Source organism: Malaclemys terrapin, chromosome 7 (genome assembly GCF_027887155.1).
Source record: "Malaclemys terrapin pileata isolate rMalTer1 chromosome 7, rMalTer1.hap1, whole genome shotgun sequence".
NCBI lineage: Eukaryota > Metazoa > Chordata > Testudines > Emydidae > Malaclemys > Malaclemys terrapin.
The window spans coordinates 33,811,910-33,830,746 of NC_071511.1; the positions used below are offsets into that span (position 1 = coordinate 33,811,910).

The 18,837-nt window shown below is 61.5% G+C and overlaps 2 protein-coding genes across 12 annotated transcripts; one reads left to right on the plus strand and one right to left on the minus strand.

Moving 5' to 3' along the window:
- Positions 1-875: 875 nt before the first annotated feature.
- Positions 876-7,408, plus strand: LOC128841123 (uncharacterized). 3 transcript variants are annotated; one of them, XM_054035853.1, is made up of 13 exons: positions 876-980; positions 1,501-2,083; positions 2,582-2,676; positions 2,897-3,052; positions 3,485-3,641; positions 3,971-4,007; positions 4,239-4,381; positions 4,681-4,784; positions 4,931-5,006; positions 5,578-5,666; positions 5,890-6,021; positions 6,135-6,205; positions 6,372-7,408. In XM_054035853.1, exons 2-13 carry the CDS (start codon positions 1,507-1,509, stop codon positions 6,595-6,597), a joined length of 1,863 nt encoding a protein of 620 aa, XP_053891828.1. In that variant the 5' UTR covers positions 876-980; positions 1,501-1,506; the 3' UTR covers positions 6,598-7,408. The 3 variants fall into 3 exon arrangements, with proteins under 3 accessions (XP_053891828.1, XP_053891826.1, XP_053891827.1); XM_054035851.1 differs by lacking the exon at positions 876-980 and having other exon boundaries at positions 1,257-2,083; XM_054035852.1 differs by lacking the exons at positions 876-980; positions 5,890-6,021 and having other exon boundaries at positions 1,257-2,083.
- B3GAT3 (beta-1,3-glucuronyltransferase 3) lies at positions 6,874-18,518 on the minus strand. 9 transcript variants are annotated; one of them, XM_054035855.1, is made up of 7 exons: positions 18,375-18,518; positions 15,457-15,533; positions 15,150-15,247; positions 14,267-14,444; positions 12,927-13,257; positions 7,800-8,090; positions 6,874-7,590 (listed from the first exon to the last, which is right to left on the minus strand). In XM_054035855.1, the coding sequence occupies exons 3-7, from the start codon at positions 15,229-15,231 to the stop codon at positions 7,492-7,494; spliced, it is 981 nt and encodes a 326-aa protein (XP_053891830.1). In that variant the 5' UTR covers positions 15,232-15,247; positions 15,457-15,533; positions 18,375-18,518; the 3' UTR covers positions 6,874-7,491. The 9 variants fall into 9 exon arrangements, with proteins under 9 accessions (XP_053891830.1, XP_053891833.1, XP_053891832.1 ...); XM_054035858.1 differs by having other exon boundaries at positions 15,150-15,188; positions 18,375-18,517; XM_054035857.1 differs by lacking the exon at positions 15,457-15,533 and having other exon boundaries at positions 15,150-15,188; positions 18,375-18,517.
- Positions 18,519-18,837: the final 319 nt, after the last annotated feature.

The following is an 18,837-nucleotide window of genomic DNA, read 5'->3' on the forward strand; positions in this document are numbered from 1 at the left end:
GGATGAGCCTGGCGCCAGAGGCTCAGGGTGCCAACGTTCCCAGCCCCATTATCCTGCCCAGGTCACCATCCACAGAGGTCACCAGGGCAGGGGGCTCAGTGACACCCCTTCACACTCAGACCCAGAACTGCGCCTGGGGCCGTGATGTCGATGAGCCAGGCGCAGCAGAGCTGGGGTCAAGGTCACGGCTCAGCTCAAGGTCAAGGCTAAGGTTTCTCTGTCTGATGCCTTCTGGGCCCCCATCCCCTGTGTTGTCTGCCAGGGGTCTCTGGTGCTTGGGTCTCTGTGTCATGCTGGATGGGGAGGGGGCCCTGACAATCCCAGTTGCCCTGTGGGACCCTGACCTGCAGTGTTATAATTTGTTCTGGAGCAGAGCAGGGAGATGTGGGGCAAGCGGGGTGCAGCCCCTCCCCCCGGAGTTGTGGGGTTGCGCTGAAGGGAGGGGAGTCGGGCCCAGTTCTGTAGCCCTGCTGGGCTCCCCCGCCTTCCCTCCTCTGCAGGGAGCTGCTCCCGCAAGACACAGGGAAGGGAGACGGCCCTTTGGCCCACAGATGAGACTGGCAGCCAGGACTCCTGGGTTCATCCCTGACTGGGAGAGGACTGGGGTCTAGTTGTTAGAGCAGGGGTGCTGGGAGCCAGGACTTATGGGTTCTATTCCTGTCCAACTGCACAAGCTGGAGGGCAGGTCCCTTCCCCACCCCACGATGCGCATTGCCCCACATGTGTTTGTCTGTGTCTGCCCCCCCCCCAGCCCCCCCCTCCCGCTCTCACACAGGATATTGGGCTGGGAAGGCGCGCGGCGAAGGCACCTGTTTTCCGTTTGTTCGTTCGCTCGCGCTGGGAGATAAGCAGCCGTCGGAGCCGCCGCGCTGACAGGAAGCGGGAGGGGGGTCTCTGCGGGACCAGCACGATGTGCCACAACGCTGCACTGAACCCTCTGCAAACAGCCAGGGAACCGGGCGGGCGTCAGCCGAGAGTCTGTGGGTACTGTGTGGGGAGGGGGGAAGCCTGGACTCATGGGTTCTATCCCCGTCACCAGGAGTGACTGGGGTCTAATGATTAGAATGGGGCGGGGGAGTTACTGGGAGCCCGGACTCCAGGGTTCCATCCTCAGCTCTGGGAGGGGAGTGGGGTCTAGTGGGTTAGAGCTGGAGGGGCAAGACAGAGCACTGGAATGGAAACATGAGACCGGGATTCCAGCTCTTGGCTGGCTGGGTGACCCTGGACAAGGCACTTCACTGCTCTTTGCCACAGTTTCCCCCTCTGTAAAGTGGGGGCAATGACGGCTGGGTTCTCTTCCCAGCTCTGGGAGAGGAATGGGGTCTAATGGTTAAAGCAGGAGGGTTGGAAGCCAGGACTCCTGGGCTCTATTCCCAGCTCCAGAAGAGCTGTGTCTCCAGCTGGCTAAAACAGGGTGGGAGGCTCAGAGTCAGGACCCCTTCGTTTAGAACCTGCTCTGTGGGGGGGTGTTGCCCCTTCATTTCTCTGGGTCTCTTTCAGCTCCGTATGGGACTCGACACCACAGAGATGGAGCCTGAGATGAGCACCTACGGCCCCTTCTATCCCCCTTGCAGCATGGAGGCCGGGGACCCTGTCAGCACGCAGGGGCCATATGCTGCCCTGGGCCAGCCCTGCTGGGGCCCTGAGGGGAACCCAGCCCAGCAGGGCCAGCAGCCCAGGGCAGCGGGGGGCCCCTATGGGCTCTGGCCCCAGAGGATTGAGCCAGCCCACCGCAGGCTGGACCCCTTTGCCCAAGCCTTCCCCAACCTGCCTTTCGGGAAGCCGTGGGTGCTGGGGACTCAGGCATCCAGGAGCCAGGGCTGCAGCCTGCAGGAGATAATGGCCCAGCCGCCCCCTATTGCCCCACAGGAGGGATACCCCCCTGGCAGCCCCCTGCTGCTGCAGCTCCCTGGAGGCCAGCTGGAGGGGTCAGGGCCTCCTCTGTCCTACTGCAGCCTCCCAGAGAGGCAGGGGCAGGGCGGAGGTGGATACGGGCAGCAGCGCAAGGAGCCCCCGCTTTCGTGTCTATACCAAGAGAACCAGTCTGCTAGCTACAGCCCCCCAGAAGGCTACCCGGGGCCCGGTGAGTGACGGGGTGAAAGGAGGGTGGTTACGGGTGCTCTCAGGGGATGGTGGGGCCAAGATGGGGAAGGCCAGCTGAGGGGGCCCCCAGTTTTGGGAAGGTTATGGAACTAGGTGATGCTCTCAGGCGCTGTGGTGGGGGGAAGAGACAACTTGGGGGGGTGGGCTGTGGTATCCGGACAGAGGAGCATGGAGGGAGGACTCCAGCTTGGAGAGTCATGGGGTTGGGAGGCACCACTGGGATATGTGGGCCCAGGAGGATGCGGGGGTATGGATACAGGCAGATACGTGCCTGTGGGGGGTGGAAGGGGGACGCCTGGCTCCTTGTGGGTTATGGGGCAGAAGGGGGAACTCATCTCAGGGGGGTTATGGGGCCAACCCTGAGGGTTACGAGATATACTAGGGAGGGCCCCCAGCTTTGGGGGGAGGCTGCTGGGATGGGAGGGGGGAACTCTGGCTCTTTGCTGTCACAGCCTAACCTCCTCTCCCTGTGTGTCAGCTCCCCAGGGGCTTGCAGGCCCTGAGACGTACGCTGGGCTCCTGGGCCCCCCTGACTGGCTCCCTGATGCCGCCCCCAGCCTCTGCTGCTACCAGGTGGGTTGGTATGAGGAGGGTGGTGGGAAAATGGGTGGTGCCTAGTCCCAGGGCCATGCTGCCAAGTAGGGGCTGGGGTGGGGAGATTCCCCTAAGATTAATGGCAGGGGCAGTGGGGTCTAGTGGTTAGAGCGGGGCTGGTGCTGAGAGCCAGGACTCCGGGGTTCTCTCCCTGGCTGTGGGTTCTGACTCCCTGCACTGAGCCTGTCATCCCCTGCAGGACACTGAGCGCTACTGCAAGGGGCTGGAGTTTCTCCCTGCTGGTTTTGCCCCATGGCCGGGGGTCTCCCCTGGGGATCCGGATTCAGAGGTCGCTGCTGCCAGGCTAGGGCATGAGCAGAGCCCCCCACTGGCAGGCCACACTGCCACCCCCCAGGTGAGAGTGGGACGCTGGGGCTGGGAGAGTGGGGCCTGCCTCACCTGAGCCCTCAGGGAAGCATGGGTGGGGCAATGGAGTCAGGGAAGCCCCACTCCACCCTAGGGAGCCCTCCCACCCCCCCAATACCCAGCCACTTGTCCCAATCACAGTCCGCAACCTTGCACCCAGATGGGCTCCTGATCACTCATTGGAGGGGAGGGAGGGCTGAGGACACTGGGGAGGAGGATAGCCAGGGAAGGAGTGGTTGGGGGGATGTCTTGGTGGTTAGCTGGGTGTTTCCCAGCATGGGGGGGAGGGGGGAGTTGCTAGAGTCCTGCCCCCCCGGACCCAGCAGGGGTGCCCGCACTGGGGAGGCCACGATGCCCCATTCCCCTCATTGCTCCCCCATGGGATAGGCCCCTGCAGCCTCTGACCACCTCTCCTCCCCAGGTTTCTGGGAGCTCCTTGGCCTCCAGTTATCGAGGCACTCCTTATTGGAGCCGGATGCACTGGGCCAGGGGCCCCCCGCACTACACACCACCCCCCATGCTCAACCCGCTGCGCCGAGGCACTGGGCTGTTTGCTGAGCTGAGCGCCTCGCTAGGTGGTAAGTGCCCACCTTGGCCACCTTCCAACGCAGGCTGGGGGGCTTGATTGGTCGCTTGGGAGCCAGTACTCCCGGGTTCTACTCCCAGATGCGGCTGAGCGTGGCCAAGGGGCAGGGGTGTGAGGGAGGGTCTCTCCCTCCACTGAGCCATGTGAACTGGGTCCCTGGGTGTGGAGTCCATGAAGGTTTGTTGGGTGGGTACAGAGCCACATGGGGGGAACCTGCAGGGCCCTGGAAGATGGGGAGGAGGTCGGGAGTTCTGTCTCAGGGCAAGCTGGGGAACTGTGTCTGTGCCAGGGGCCTTCACTGCTGGACTCTCCCCTCCACAGGTGGCAGCCCCGACCCCCTCCAGCACCTGGACACCCCGTAAGTCCTGTCTTTTGGGGTGGAGGGAAACTAGGCTACAGCCCCTCGGGCAGGTGTGGCAAAGGGGATAGGCCCCAGGGAGGGAACTTTGGGCCAGGGACCTCCTGGCGGCGGGGGGAATCCCCAGGCTGGGGAGCATGAGTGGTGGGAAATGGCTGGTCTGGGAGGGGCAGTAACAGGGCGGGCATGTGCCTGCGGTTGAGGCTCCCTCACCTGCCCCTTCCCCTGCAGACAGATAAACGTGGGCCCCGCCTTCCAGCCGGCACTGCCAGTGCTGCGGGACCCACACCTGGCCCAGCTGGACCCCCCACAGGCTGAACTGGCCTGGAGGCCCTGGCCAGGGCTGGAGCAGGATGCAGAGACCCAACGCCAAGGTGAGGGGTAGCACTGGGGATTATCACGGGGAGGAGCTGGGGCACCCACAGGCGGGGGCAGGGAGAGGTGGGGCAGGCCCATATGTCCCTTACAATAGGGGGAGGGGAGGAGAAGCAGGACAAGCCCACCCCCAGTGGCTCAGTCTGCATGGTCCAGTCAATCCCCAGCCTCTTGGGGGAAGTGGAGGGGTCCCATGGGGTGGGGGTTCCCAGGGCCCATCTGATTGCTGCTGTCTGGGTGCAGTGAGGGGGGTGGAGGGATCCCACTGGCCCATCTGATGGCTGCTATCTGGTTGCAGTGGAGACACTGCTGGACGTGGCTTGCTCCAGCGCCCTCCCCGGGGGTGGCACCAATCAGGAGCTGGCATTGCACTGCCTGTGCCAGGCTGGCGGGAATGTCATGGTAAGAGACCACCCTCACCCCATGGGCCTGGTCCTTGGTAAGTAGCAGTGTCTGACCCGAGGCCAGGATGGTTCTGGCAGGGGAGCGCCCTGGGGAGGGAAAGGGTCTGGGGCAGCTTCCCCCTCTCAGCTTTACTCCCCCCTCAGGTTGCCTTGGAGACTCTGTTGCTGCGAACCCCAGTGTGGCCCAAATGTCACCCTCTGGCCAGTTACCATTACACAGGTAAAGGGGGGGGGCAGGCAAGTGGCATGGCCAGGGTAGCTAGCAGAGGCTGGGGGCCAGTGGGGGCAGGGCCAGGGGAAGAAGGGGAACAGGGGTAGCAGCAGCTGGGCAGGACAGGATGGAAGAGGAGTGGGGGCAGGATTGGGAGCCATGGTAGGATGAGGGGGTAGGGCTGTGGGGGACAGGAGGTTGGGGGCAAGGCTGTGAGGGAGTAGGGCAGTGGGGGACAGGAGGATGGCGGGAGGGCTGTGAGGGGGTAGGGCTGTAGGGGACAGGAGGTTGGGGGCGGGGCTGTGAGGGGGCAGTGGAACAATTTGCATAGTGGGGGTGCTGAGAGCCATTGAAGCAAACGCTAAACCCTGTATATGATGGAAACCACTTCAAGCCAGCCGCACCCCCAGTTCCAGCCCCTGGGGCTGTGAGCAGCAGGGGGGGGGACAGAAACATTGGGTGGGGCAGGGTCTATGCGGGGGGTGGGATGGGGCCAGGCTGTGGGGGGAAGGAGGGTGTGGAAGGGCTATGAGGGGCTTGGGGCAGGATACTCTGTCTCAGGTTCCTCTCCCTCCCCCAGGCAGTGATGTGTGGAGTACCCACGAGCGCCGCCTCTTCTCCAAAGCCTTCGCCCTGCACAGGAAGGACTTTGCCCAGATCCAACGTGCGGTGAGAGCAGCACTAGCCCCCTCCCCACCCCTCACTTCCAACCACCTTCTGCGGGGGGAACGGACACCCATCTACTCCAGGCCCGGCCTCTCCCAGCAGGGGGAGCTGTAGGAGTGGGGTGGGAGCGCTGGCTGCAAGGGGATGGATTTCCGGCTACTCCAGGCCCGGCCTCTCCCAGCAGGGCTGGGGGATGCTAGCTGACCGAGTTCTCCCTGCCCCCCAGGTGCCCTCCAAGCGGCTGGCCCAGTGCGTGGAGTTCTATTACCTGCACAAGAGCCGGCTGCGGCGCAGTCACAAACGAAGTGGTGCCGGGTCAGAGTCGGGCGCCATCGTAGGCAGGGCCGGCCCCGGGCAGGTATGTGAGACCTCAGGGACAGGGATGGGGGGAGCCCCTCCCCAGACAAGGAAGCAGCCTGGGGGAGGTCTGTGATGAGGTCTATGATGTCCCCCTCTTTCTCTCTCTCTCAGCCACCACCTACCCCAGAGCTCCCTCAGGACTCCCCCCCCGGCTCCAGCTTCCCCTGCAAACGTTGTGGCAAGTAAGTGGCTTTAACTTTTGGGCTTCACACCCACCAGAGTGGGGGGTGGGGGGCAGGCTCCAAGTGGGAGTGTTCCCCAGGCCTCCTGCTTGCTGGGGGAGAAGCAGCTCGGCTGAAGGGCCCCCGCAGACACCTCACTAACCCCTGCCCCCCACTCTGTCCCCAGGACGTTCTACAAGATCAAGAGCCGAAATGCCCACATGAAGATCCATCGGCAGCAGGACGACTGGGGTGGGCAGGGGGGAATGCTGGGACCTGGCACTCTCCCTGCCCCTCATGTGGGGTGCCCCCCCTGGGCCAACACAGAGCCAGCCGAGCCCGTTGCTGAGGCCCTGGCCTGCCCCGGGCTGGGGCTGCTCTATGGGAGGGACATGGAGCAGCTCTTCATGTGATGGGGGGCAGGACCCCTCCCTTGGCCTGGCATGGAGAGCCCCACCTTCCAAGAGTTTGCCCCACTGGGGGCCAAGGGGCTGTGGTCTCCTCATGGGGAGCACAAGGTTATAGGAGCCCCCTGCCATGAGGGCAGGACCTGCCCCTACAAGAGACTCCATCCAGGCTCAGCCTGGCCCCTGCACTGCCCCCTATGCCTGGGCAGCTGCCTGTAGGGCATAACCACTGGGACATGTGGGGCAGCGGCAGTGGGCTGAGGGGCAGAGAGACAGCAGGGGTAATGGGGGGTAGGCGCTTTATTGAGGATATAACATGCTTATTGCTGTAACAGCCACCACGTTCATGCAACAGCCACGCACACAATATGGACACACAGGGCTCCCTGAAGCCGGGGAGGGGGATCCCAGCCCACTGATGAGTGGGGTGGGTGGGGGGAGGAACATTGTGTCGCACTCTCTCTCAGCTCCACCGTCCTTAGGAGCCCTGCCCAGCAGGGCAGGATCAGAGCCGCCATCCTCAGGCGCCATGCAGAGGGGCTAGGACCCCCTAGGAGCTGCTGGGCAGGGGGAACGTGTCCTGGAGGGGCTCACTGGGAACAAATCCTGGAGCAGCTGCCTCTCTGGGGGCAGGGTCTGACTTCCAGGCAGTAGCAACTGAGGATGTTGGGCTGGGGGGGCTCCCTCAGCAGGGAGCAGCAGCACTGGAGATGCTGGGATAGAGGCTGCTCCGCCAGTGGGGTGGGGGCTGGGGGCAGGGCCCCTGCACGTCACAATAAATAAAGCAGTCTGGGGCGTTCAGTCCCCAAGTCCATTACTCTGGGAGCAGCCCTGATCCTGTCCTGGGCTCTGGGCCAGCTCCCCACACGGGCCTCCATGTACTGGTTCTCCAGGTGCCACTCACACCTCGATGCTTGGGTCAGAGCCCAGGCCCTGCTTCTGCAGCAGCTCCTCCTGCTTCATTTTGGGCTTCTCCGACCGTGTGTGCCAGACCAGAACCTGCAATGGAGGAGTGCAGGACAGAGGTGGGGTCCAGAGAGATCCCCCCAAACCGTGCCCCTCCCCCAAACAGCACCCCCAGCCAGTCAGCACAGCTGGGGGACTGAAGACACCTGGGACCATCCTGCTTAGAGGCAAAATTTCACATTCCCCACTCCCAGCACCATGGATAGAACTCAGGAGTCCTGGCTCCCAGTCCCCCTCCTCACCTTGGTGCAGTTGTCAGCTCGAGGCTCCAGCTCTTCGATGGAGACCAGTGACTGCAGCAGGCTGCTCTCCAGGTAGCCACGCTCAGCCAGCAAGTCGAACCGGGCCTCGCGATTGGCCAGCAGCAGCTGCAGAGCAATAGCGAAGCCAGCCATGTCCATGGGGAAGGGCCGGTTGGGCTTCCAGGCTGTGTAGAAGCCCACCACCCTGCCCTTCTCCACCAGGGGGCGCTCGAAGCGCAGGCCACCCACGAGCCCCACGGGCCAAACTGAGACACGCTTGGTGGAGCGGATCTGTGGGGGAGAGAGAGAGAGGGGTGTCAGCAGCAGAAAGAGACCCCCACGTTGGGGAGGTGACACAAATGCCTCCCTGCGCTCCCCACCCCAATCCCCGCCTCCAGCACCCTGCCACCCACTCCCTTCCCCGTCACCCCACCCCCTGCCTCCAGCACCCTGCCGCCCACTCCCTTCCCCATCACCCCACCCCCTGCCTCCAGCACCCTGCCGCCCACTCCCTTCCCCATCACCCCACCCCCTGCCTCCAGCACCCTGCTGCCCTCCCCAGCATCCAGCACCCTGTGGCCCACCCCCTTCTCCGTCACCCTACCACCATGCCTCCAGCGCCCTGCCGCCCCCACCTCCCCATCAACCCACCCCCTGCCTCCGGCACCCTGCTGTGACAAAGTGAGAATTTTTTGTAATATTTTTATGACACCTCTAACTGTCTCCATTTCCCCTGTACGGTGCATTGTTATCCAGTGTGTGTGTGTGGTGGTGGTGGTGGGGGGGGGGGGGGGGGGGGAGGTTGCTTGTCTCGGTCTCAATCCCCATACTAGTGGCACACCTCAAAAGACACCAGACAAATCCAATTGTCTGGACATTGCTCCCTAGCAATCAATGACCCAGAAAGCTATAGAATTCCCCGCCCCTCAGCAGGGGGGAGGGGGGCTGAGCAACATTCTCCCAGGTTGAGATCCAAGGACTGGAGAGATGTGAGCAGGGGTGGAGGGGCAAGAGTGGGTGGCTGGAGGCAGCCGGGGCTCTCACCTGGAGTCTGACAGAGGAGATCAGACGGAGGGTCAGTGAGAGCTTGAACCAAGGAGCTCACTACAGCTTGGCTGGGCCCTGGGCGAACCAGACTGGACTGCGCTTTAACGTCTGTTCTCTGTGCTAACCTAAGGACTCGTATGGTGTGTTCCAGAGGACTAATAAACCCAAGTGTTTTGACAACACTGTGTGAGTATCACTGCCAATGCTTGGCGAGGTGCACTAATCCCTGGGGAGTGCACCAGTCTCCACTGGGGGTCTGTCTCAGTTGGACTCGCTGAATGGAGCTCACAATGTGAAGCAGGCATGCCGGAGGCCTAGAGGTCCAGTTTCACAAGGCGGTGAAGCCATGTGTCTTACACGGCCTCCAGGGGGTCTGACACACCGAAGGGGTTCCTGCTAGAGACTCTTCCCAAACTGACACCGTATCACCGATCTTGTGGATCCATGACAGGTGGTGGTAGAGGTGGGATGCTGAATGCACCGGTAGCATTTTGTAATAAATGACTTGCAGCAGTAAAACAAGGATAGTTAAAGGAAACAGCAAAAAAATGGTCTGTAGCCAGCTCCCTAAGACAGACGATGAAACATGTGCAGGCAAAGAAGGTTAAGCTTTGGGAAGCTCAACAAGGTGCAGCTGCACGGCTGGAGAAGGATGACCGGTCCAAGAAGCAGGTTCCAGATCCAGGCAGGGTTCCAAGAGGGTGTGAGAGTGACAGAGACAGCAATAGGGCATCCTTGAGACCCGGCTCCCTGTACAGCAGTGGTCTTTGTGACTTGGTTCCCCATTGATAGATCTGAAGTGGTGGGATTTGGCGCTGAGAATGAAGATGCTAGTAGATTGTTCCCTCTCGGTTTCCAAGGAGGAAGAACAGCGGAAGAACCCGGAGAAGGAGTGAAAGCAGGAACCAGATATGGAGAAGCAGAGGGACAAGTGGGGAAAGATGCTGATTCCGCAGGGAACGTAGATCCCAGTTTACGGAGTGGGGATATTGATGCCTGTCTCACTGCCTTTGAAAAGGCTTGTGATTTGAACCAGGTTGACCCTGCAGACAGGTTCCGCTGTTTCACCCCTTACTCAGGCCCACCGCTATAGAGGCGTTCAGCCACATGCATGGAGCTGACACTCGGGACTATGAACAGTTCAGAAAGACTCTATGGCTTACGTCTGAATTGACATCTGGGGCTTATAGGGAGGTTTCGGGGTGCGCAAAAGACCCAGGGTGTGACCTACATGGAAACCACCACCCTGATGGGACAATATCTCCACAAGTGGGGTAAGAGTGCAGGGACACTATACGGGAGGATTGGTATAACCTGGGTGGGTTGGAGGAACTCTATGAGATCTGTCCTCACAAACTTAAAATGTTGCTAGTGCACAGGGAACTGAAGGATCTGCATAGCACAGGTCAGTTGGCCAATGATTTTGTGGACAGTAGGTGTGGGTATGAAGAGAGACCCAAAGGGAACTGGGCTAAGCATGGGTCCTGGGAAAGGGAACCAGTGGAGGCACCCCAGGAGTGGGACTCAGGTAAACCCATGCGGGCAGGCTTCTTCCAAGGGAGATGTAATATCTGTAGGAAAACAGGACAGAAGTGGGCACTATGGCCAAGGCTTCATGAAATAAGGTTTGCTACTTCACTCTGCCCAACCAAGAAGGCCGCATTGTAGCTCAGGCGCTGAGTGTGAGTCACACAGCCAGCTCTTTGGGGGCACCGGGAGTGGTGAAAGATGGACTCCTGACCCAGGCACTGTACACATGTCCTGTGGTACTCCGCTGGGCTCAGACTCATGGGATCCCCAGTGGGAGCAGAAGGTGCCGGTTACTGGGAAGACGCTCCTGGGGTAGAGAGATTCTGGGACAGAGAGCCCTTGTCAGAGCACATGTGGTACAACCCATCACATGCTGAAAGGCTGTGTCAGCTGGGTTAAGGTTCCTTTTGTCTAGCTCTGTGCAGACCCAGGAGGGCTCGGGGTGGCTGGTCTCCAAGATATCAGCTCTGACATCCTTTTGGGGACTGACTGTATCACCTTAAGACAAAATTCTGCCCATTTCTGTACCAGCCCAGGATTTGAACCACCCCAGCCGACAGGCTCAGACTGGAGGTGTCAGTGAAAATGCAAATAGCTTGGCTGGCAGGGAGCAGGAGGGTTTTTCCCCCTTGCTTGCAACAGAAAGGAATGGCTGTTAGCTCAGGACACCTTTCAGTCTGTAACCATACAGCCAGATCTGAGTGGGGCAGGGGAACGGCCTCAGCCAGCCGCACACGGGAGATGTGAGTCACACTGGCTCAGGTGAAACTTCCCTGACGTCTGATGCTGTGACCAAGGGAGCAAGCTCCCGGCCTGCCCTCGCTGGGAAAGTAGAGGCAGAGCCAAGCCCTGTGGTATCTGAAACCCCAGCTGAGTGTGGGCAGACACAGGCAGGGCAGGGGGATGGCCAAACAGGTTTGCCCTGGCCAGGGGGAGAGAAACCCCAGTGAAGAGGCCGCTTCTGGTAACAGACACCTGATCAGAGGGTGGCCCTGACCACATGCATTCTCTTAGCCAAGAGAGCCTGAATCACGGCCCACCAGGAGCAGGGGATGAGAGGACTGTCCTGGGGGTGAAGGCAACAGACTGATCCCAAGTAGGGAGATGGGCTCCTTGCATCACACAGCGCTGGGGTTGAGACACACCAATGTGAAGGAGCCCCTTGCATGCCTGCCTCACCAGAGCCTGGGACACCACAGCCCCAGGGATATGGCTAGGCGAAGACCAAATGATCCAGGAGTCACTTCTTACCCCAACCTAGGCTAAGGACACCCCCGGCTGCAGCCAAGCTGACACTTGGAGGACCGGGGCTCATTGCCCTCCTCACTCCCAGCCAATGAGGGGGTCCAGGGAGTGGCTGGATCTCAGCCCAGTTTCAAACTCAAGGTTTTGGGGTATAAAAGGGCGAGGGGCTGCACCCTGCTGGTGCCATCTAACAGACCAGACCTAAGGGAGGATGGGAAAGTGCTCGGAATGGCGTATTCAAACTATAAGTTGGACTGAATGGCAACTGTGCTATAAGAATCTCGAGAGTGCCGGGTGGGACAGCTACTAAGGAGAAGGGGAAGATGCTGTAGTATCTCTGGATAACATTTGTGGGTTTGAACTTCTGCAGGTGACTGGTCTCAAAGAGGGAAGAGATGTGACAAAATGGGAATTTTTGGTAATATTTTTATGAAGCTTATGTGTGCCTCAGTTTCCCCTACATGCTACATTGTTACTCAGTGGTGGTGTTGGGAGGGGGGCAGGGCAGGACTGTTTGGTCTTGGGGCTGGCTAGGAGACAGAGGTGTGGGTGTCACCTAACTGTCTGGGCCTTAATCCCCATAGAAGTGGAGCCTGTAAAAAGACAATGGTAAATCCAATTGCCCGGACATTGATACCTGGCAACCAAGTAGCCCAGAAAACTATAGGACTTCCCTGCCTTACAACATGGGGGCTGGTCTCAGGTCCAGACTGAAGAGATGTGAGAGGAGGGAGAAGAGCAGGAGTCAGTTGGGGAGTCCGAGGAATCAGACAGAGGGTCAGAGACAGCTTGAACCAAGGGGCTCACTATAGCTCGGCTGGGCTCTGGGCTAACCAGATTGGACTGTGCTTTGATGTGTTCTCTGTGCTAACCTAAGGACTGCCTATGGTGTGTTCCAGAGGAGAACACTGTGTGAGTGTCACTGAAATGCTTGGCAAGGTGCATTGATCCCTGGGGAGTGTACCAGTCTCCATCAGGGTGTCTCAGTTGGACTCGCTGAACAAAGCTCATGGTGCGAAGCAGGAGTGCTGGAGGCCCTGAGGAACAGGTTCAGGAAGAAAGTGAAGCCGTATGGCTCACGTTTCCTCCAGGGTGAGAACCTAGGGGGACTGGCACAATGAAGCGGTTCCTCCTAGAGACTGTTCCAGAGCTGGGCCCATAGCACCGATCACGTGGATCTGTGACACCTGCCTCCCCCACTTCCCCAGCATGCCTCCAGTGACCTGCCACCCCCCCCACACACACACATTACATCTATGCTGTCCCAGTGCCCCACTCCTTCCCCCCGAAGCACACAGCACCCACCTCATCGAAGAGGCGCAGGCTGTAGGTGTTGTCGTCGTCGGCGAAGTAGACCACGCCCTCCTCACTGAGCTCCCGGTTCTCCCGCAGCCAATGCAGGGCCAGGTTACGCTGCTCCACGCCACGGGGCTTCAGCCAGTTGGGGTCGCTCTCCTTGCGCTTGTGCTCCTTGGGTGTCTCCGTGTGCAGATGGGTGAAGCGCAGGCCGCTCTGGGCCAGCAGCTCCGACACCAGCTGGGTCTTCACTGGGGAGTCCTCTACCACGATCCAGTGGAAGTTCTTCACGTGCAGGAAGGTCTGTGAGATGCGCACCAGCTCAGCCTTCTGCACCAGCCTGCGGGAGAGGAGAAACAACAGAGAGATGCACCATCTCAGCTTGGCGGGCGGGGTGGGGGAAGACAATAAAGAAATATGCCAGCTGGGGAGGAAGAGGGAAATAATAGAGAAATGCACCAGCTCAGCCTCGGGAGGAGGGGGGAAACAATAGAGATGGGGCAGCTCAGCCTAGGGGGAAGGGGAAAACAATAGAGGAACATACCAACTTGGCCTGGAGAACAATAAAGGGGGAGAAGCCAGAGAGAAGCACCCAGCTGGAGAAGGTGGTAGTGGGAGAGAAACCAGGGACATGCAGCAGCCATCAGGGAAAGGGGTGGTGATGAGGCAGACTGGGGTGGGCAAGGGGGATCACGCAGTGGAGTTAGACGGTTCCTCCCAACAGAGATGAAGCAGTCGGGTTCCAAAGAGCACCTCTTGGGTATCGAAATATCCATTTCTGGAGTTGTCAGTGCTTGGCATTAGAGAAATCTCAGCTCCTCCGGCACAAATGGGTTTAATACCAACTCTGTCTGCTGGAGGGATATACTTCCCCTCAGCCATGTCTTACCCCAGCAAGGCAACATTAACTGGGGGTATGGAAACCCACACTCATGATCTCATCTGACAAGGATGGGAAGAGGCAGGCCAGTTAGATCCTGGGAAATATGGCTTAGTAGCTTCTGCAGAGGTTGCTTCCCTGGGTGCTTGGGAGTGACTGGAGTATTTCCATAAACACTGACTGGTGCTGGGCAGGGGGAGCAGGGCCTCTTTCAGCCCCCTGACTGCTAACACTGCAGCAGAGCCAGCTGGCAGGTTCCATGGGAGCCACAGGGCCCTAACCTGCTACCTGCAGGTGCCTGCTCTCCTTGCGGCTGGGTTTCAGGCTGCTGAATCCAGCCCTGGAGTAATTTCTGTTCCTAGCACATGGAGACTCTTCCCATCCCCAGCAGAGCCTCCCATCTCCCCAAGCCCAGCCTATTCCCAGCATGGCCAAGCCCCCTTCAGCTCCCCCCAGCAGGAGCTCCCACCTGGCATAGGTGGGTGTGATGGCGTAGATGATGGGCAGTGCCTGTCCCTCCAGCTCTGGGCCCTTTCCTCGTGCCTGCAGCCGCTTCACCTCACTCAGCAGCTGGGAGATCTTCTTGTCCTTGCCATGCATGAGGTCGCTGGCTGATCTCAGGTGCTGGGAGCAGTCGCAGGGCTGCCCTGGAGCCAGGCAGAGGAGGCAGACAGGTCAGAGAAGGGAGACCCTCTGGGTTGCAGCTAGCCCACCCCTCCCTAGGGGAAGACTGGGCCCAACACCCTGGTCCCCAGAGCGTTCCCTGCCTGACTTGAAATCTGTGGAGTAATGGTGTTCCCAGCCCTTCCTCCTCTCCCTACTGGGGAGCAGCGGGGCTCCCAGCCAGATCCATTCCCATCAGGGAGCTGCGTGGCTCCCAGCCTCTCCCCTGGGGACGATTCCCTAGCTGGACCCAGCCATGGTCAGGGAGCAACCAGGCTCCCATCCCTTCTCCCAAACCAACATGCTCCCTCTTAACCCACCGTCTGACCCTCGAGTATTCCTGTGACTCCCCGAGTTTCCTGAGACAGGATCTGTGCTCTTCCCTCCAGTCCAATCCCTCACTCCGCACCTCTGGCTGAACTCCTGGCTCTTTACGCAGATATCCAGTGGAGCTGGGGCAGGGGCTAGCATCCAGTAGGACAGGGGCTGGCACTGGTACCCAGACAGGCTCCCCTCTGTCTGTCTGTCTCACTAGGGGGAGAGAGGATGTTCAGGGGCCAGTGACTGCTGGCATCGTGCTCTGGTGGGGATCAAGAACAGCTCCTGGCCCAACAGCGCTGTCCGGGCCCACGAACCTGCTCTGAGTTCAGCCCTAGCACCGCAGCTGCTGCGCTCAGCCCAGCACTCACCCAGCTGCAGCAACGCGTACATGAGCCCAATCACCGACACTAGGAAGTAAATGACAAACACATTCTTCAGCTTCACCTTCATGGTGCCACTCTGGCCCCTGGGGAGATGGGGAGGGAGTGGCTGGTTATGGGGGTATCCTGCTGCAGCACTCCCCCCACCCCCCCCAAACTGCTATGGTGAGCACATCCAGGACATGCTGGGCACATGGACACGCACCTCTAGCACCGCAGTCCCCATCTCTGTACCATGGCCACCCTGGACCTCCTGCACCCGCCACCACTGGGAGTGTCTCCGGGCGGGGCTTACCATGTCTCTTGGTAGCCCCTGGCACGACTGGGCCCCCAGCCCTGACAAGAGCCTTCAATTCAGGCTGGGCAATGCAGCTGGAAGTGGATAAGGATTTGGAGCCATGTAAATCTCAGCCCCACCATGGCCACTGTGCCCACTGGGGGGAAAGGGGGACATGGCACCATCCCTGGGGAAATCACACCCCGGGAATGGGGAGGAGGATGGAGGATGTGCCACCGTCCCCGGGAATGGGTTAGGGTGTGACACCATCCCCAGGGAGATTGCGCCACAGGGATGGGGGGAAAACGTGGCATTGTCCCTGGGGAGATCACGCCACGGGGATGTGGTGGGGGGATATGGCACCATTCCTGGGGAGATCACGCCACAGGGATGGAGTGGACAGGGGTGTGATGGAGTGGGAATTTTCTGTAATATTTTGTATGAATAGTGTGTGCACTCCTCAGTTTCCCCTGCATGCTGCATTAAGTAGGTGCTGGGAAAAGGTTGTTTACTCTCTGCAGAGACCCAGGTGTTACTGATGCTGTCAGGGGGGTGGGACCCATGTCCCTGGAGGGTCCAAGATGACAATGGCCACTCCATTGCCCAGACATTTGGTACCTAGCAACTAAGGACCACGGATGACCCTCCCCTCCGCAGGAAGCTAGCCATGCTTGCGGGAGAACAGGAACATAGGACTGAGGAGGGGCCAGGTGGATGGAAGCTGGAGACTCTCCTGAACTGGGACAAAAGAGGGGTCAGAATAAGGCTCTGGGCTGGCCAAGATGGACCATGCGGTAACTTTCTGTTCTCTGTGCTAAGCTAAGGACTAACAAACCCTTCTATTCTACAATGCTGGCTGAGTGCCCCCACAGATGTCTGAGGTGGGGCATTGCTCCCTAAGATTGTACAAGTCTCCTTCAGGAGGTCCATCCCAGTTGGACTGGCTGAACGGAGCTCACGGTGTGAAGCAAAGTGCTGATAGACCAGAGGTCCAGCCTAGGAGGTGGTGAAGCCAAGTGGCTTATCCTGGAAGAAGAGTTGGGTCTGGCATGCTGCAGGAGTTTCCTCACAGAGGTAGTTCCAAAGCTTGGGCCATAGAACCAGACCTGTGGATCCAGGCCAGGAGGCTATGGCCCCATCCCTGGGAAGACTGAACTATGGGACAGGGAGGTGGAGATATGACACTGTCCCTGGGAGATGGCACCATGGAGACATGTGGGGTTGGACATGGGATATGGCACTGTCACGGGGAGATCACACCACGGGGATGGGGGTCAGGGGACATGGCACTGTCCTGGGGACGTCGCAGCATGGGGATGGAGGGGGAGAGGGAACATGGCACTGTCCCAGGGAGATCCCACCAGAGGGATGGGGAGGGGATACGGCCCTGTTCCGGGGTGATCGCACCAGAGGGATGGGGGGAGGGGGCAGGGGACACGGCACTGTCCAGGGGAGATCGCACCAGGGGGATGGGGGGGGGGGCAGGGGACACGGCACTGCCGCAAGGAGATCGCACCAGGAGAATGGGGGGGGGGGGGGACAGGGGACACGGCACCGTCCCGGGGAGATCACACCAGAGGGATGGGGACGGGGCAGGGGACACAGACTGTCATGGGGAGATCGCACCAGGGGGATGTGGGGGAGGACAGGGGACACGGCACTGTCCCAGGGAGATTGCATGCGGGGGGTGGGGGGCAGGGGACACGGCACTGTCCCGGGGAGATCGCAAGAGGGAGATGGGGGGGAAAGGGACACGGGGGGGGGGAAAGGGACACGGCACTGTCCCAGGAGATCGCACAAGGGCGACGGGGGGGGGGGGGGGGCAGGGGACACGGCACCGGCCCGGGGAGATCGCACGAGGGGGAGGGGGGCGGGGGCACAGGAGACACGGCACCGTCCCGGGGAGATCGCACGAGGGGGAGGGGGGCGGGGGCACAGGAGACACGGCACCGTCCCGGGGAGATCGCACGAGGGGGAGGGGGGCGGGGGCACAGGAGACACGGCACCGTCCCGGGAGATCGCACGAGGGGGAGGGGGGCGGGGGCACAGGGGACACGGCACCGTCCCGGGGAGATCGCACGAGGGGGAGGGGGCGGGGGCACAGGAGACACGGCACCGTCCCGGGGAGATCGCACGAGGGGGAGGGGGGCGGGGGCACAGGAGACACGGCACCGTCCCGGGAGATCGCACGAGGGGGAGGGGGGCGGGGGCACAGGGGACACGGCACCGTCCCGGGGAGATCGCACGAGGGGGAGGGGGGCGGGGGCACAGGGGACACGGCACCGTCCCGGGGAGATCGCACGAGGGGGCGGGGGCACAGGGGACACGGCACCGTCCCGGGGAGATCGCACGAGGGGGAGGGGGCGGGGGCACAGGGGACACGGCACCGTCCCGGGGAGATCGCACGAGGGGGAGGGGGCGGGGGCACAGGGGACACGGCACCGTCCCGGGGAGATCGCACGAGGGGGAGGGGGGCGGGGGCACAGGGGACACGGCACCGTCCCGGGGAGATCGCACGAGGGGGAGGGGGGCGGGGGCACAGGGGACACGGCACCGTCCCGGGGAGATCGCACGAGGGGGAGGGGGGCGGGGGCACAGGGGACACGGCACCGTCCCGGGGAGATCGCACGAGGGGGAGGGGGCGGGGGCACAGGGGACACGGCACCGTCCCGGGGAGATCGCACGAGGGGGAGGGGGCGGGGGCACAGGGGACACGGCACCGTCCCGGGGAGATCGCACGAGGGGGACGGGGGCGGGGGCACAGGAGACACGGCACTGTCCCGGGAGATCGCAGCACGGGGACGGAGGGAGGCAGGGGACACGGCACCGTCCCGGGGAGATTGCACCACTGGAGCAGGAACACGTTGCTATGGAGACCGCGCCGCGGGGGAGGGAACGTGCTGCCGTTGCCACGGAGACCGCGGCTGGTTACTCACCGCGCCGGCCCCGGGGGGTGGGGAGCGGGTCAGCAGGCGGGTCTCAGCGCCCTGCAGCCTCCTCCGCACCCGGCACCGGCATTTCCGGTCCGGCCCGCTCTCTGGTCCGGGTCCCGTAGGTCTCCTTCGTCCTCCGCCCCCTGCAACTCACTTCCGGTCCGATCTCTTCAGCAGCTCCCCCACTTCCTGTCCTTATTGCAGGAGCCCGGACTCCTGGGTTCTAAGTTCCGGCCAATCACCGGCCCCGACAGAGAAGCGGTTCCGCGTCCCTCTCCACCGAGTGGACCGAGCCCCCCGCGGGAGGGGAACAGGCACCGCCCAGCCAGCGAGAATGGCCGGCGGCTCTGGCCTTTGCCAGCTCCGGAGCAGTGACAGAAGGGTCCTGAGCTGTCAATCCCAGGAGTAGCCAGAGCCAGCATGATAGCGGGGGAGGGGTTCCTGGGGCAGAGCTGGGGTGATGGGG

What these genes read in the sequence shown, in the direction of transcription:
- LOC128841123 (XM_054035851.1), top strand. Translation starts at nt 1,327, where the DNA reads ATGGTTAAAGCAGGAGGGTTGGAAGCCAGGACTCCTGGGCTCTATTCC. An exon ending in CCAGCCTCTGCTGCTACCAG is followed by an intron (nt 2,677 to 2,896) that starts GTGGGTTGGTAT and finishes CATCCCCTGCAG; the next exon opens with GACACTGAGCGCTACTGCAA. An exon ending in GCCACACTGCCACCCCCCAG is followed by an intron (nt 3,053 to 3,484) that starts GTGAGAGTGGGA and finishes TCTCCTCCCCAG; the next exon opens with GTTTCTGGGAGCTCCTTGGC.
- B3GAT3 (XM_054035855.1), bottom strand. Translation starts at nt 15,231, where the DNA reads ATGAAGGTGAAGCTGAAGAATGTGTTTGTCATTTACTTCCTAGTGTCG. An exon ending in GTACGCGTTGCTGCAGCTGG is followed by an intron (nt 14,445 to 15,149) that starts GTGAGTGCTGGG and finishes GCCTGGCTCCAG; the next exon opens with GGCAGCCCTGCGACTGCTCC. An exon ending in ATCACACCCACCTATGCCAG is followed by an intron (nt 13,258 to 14,266) that starts GTGGGAGCTCCT and finishes CCTCTCCCGCAG; the next exon opens with GCTGGTGCAGAAGGCTGAGC.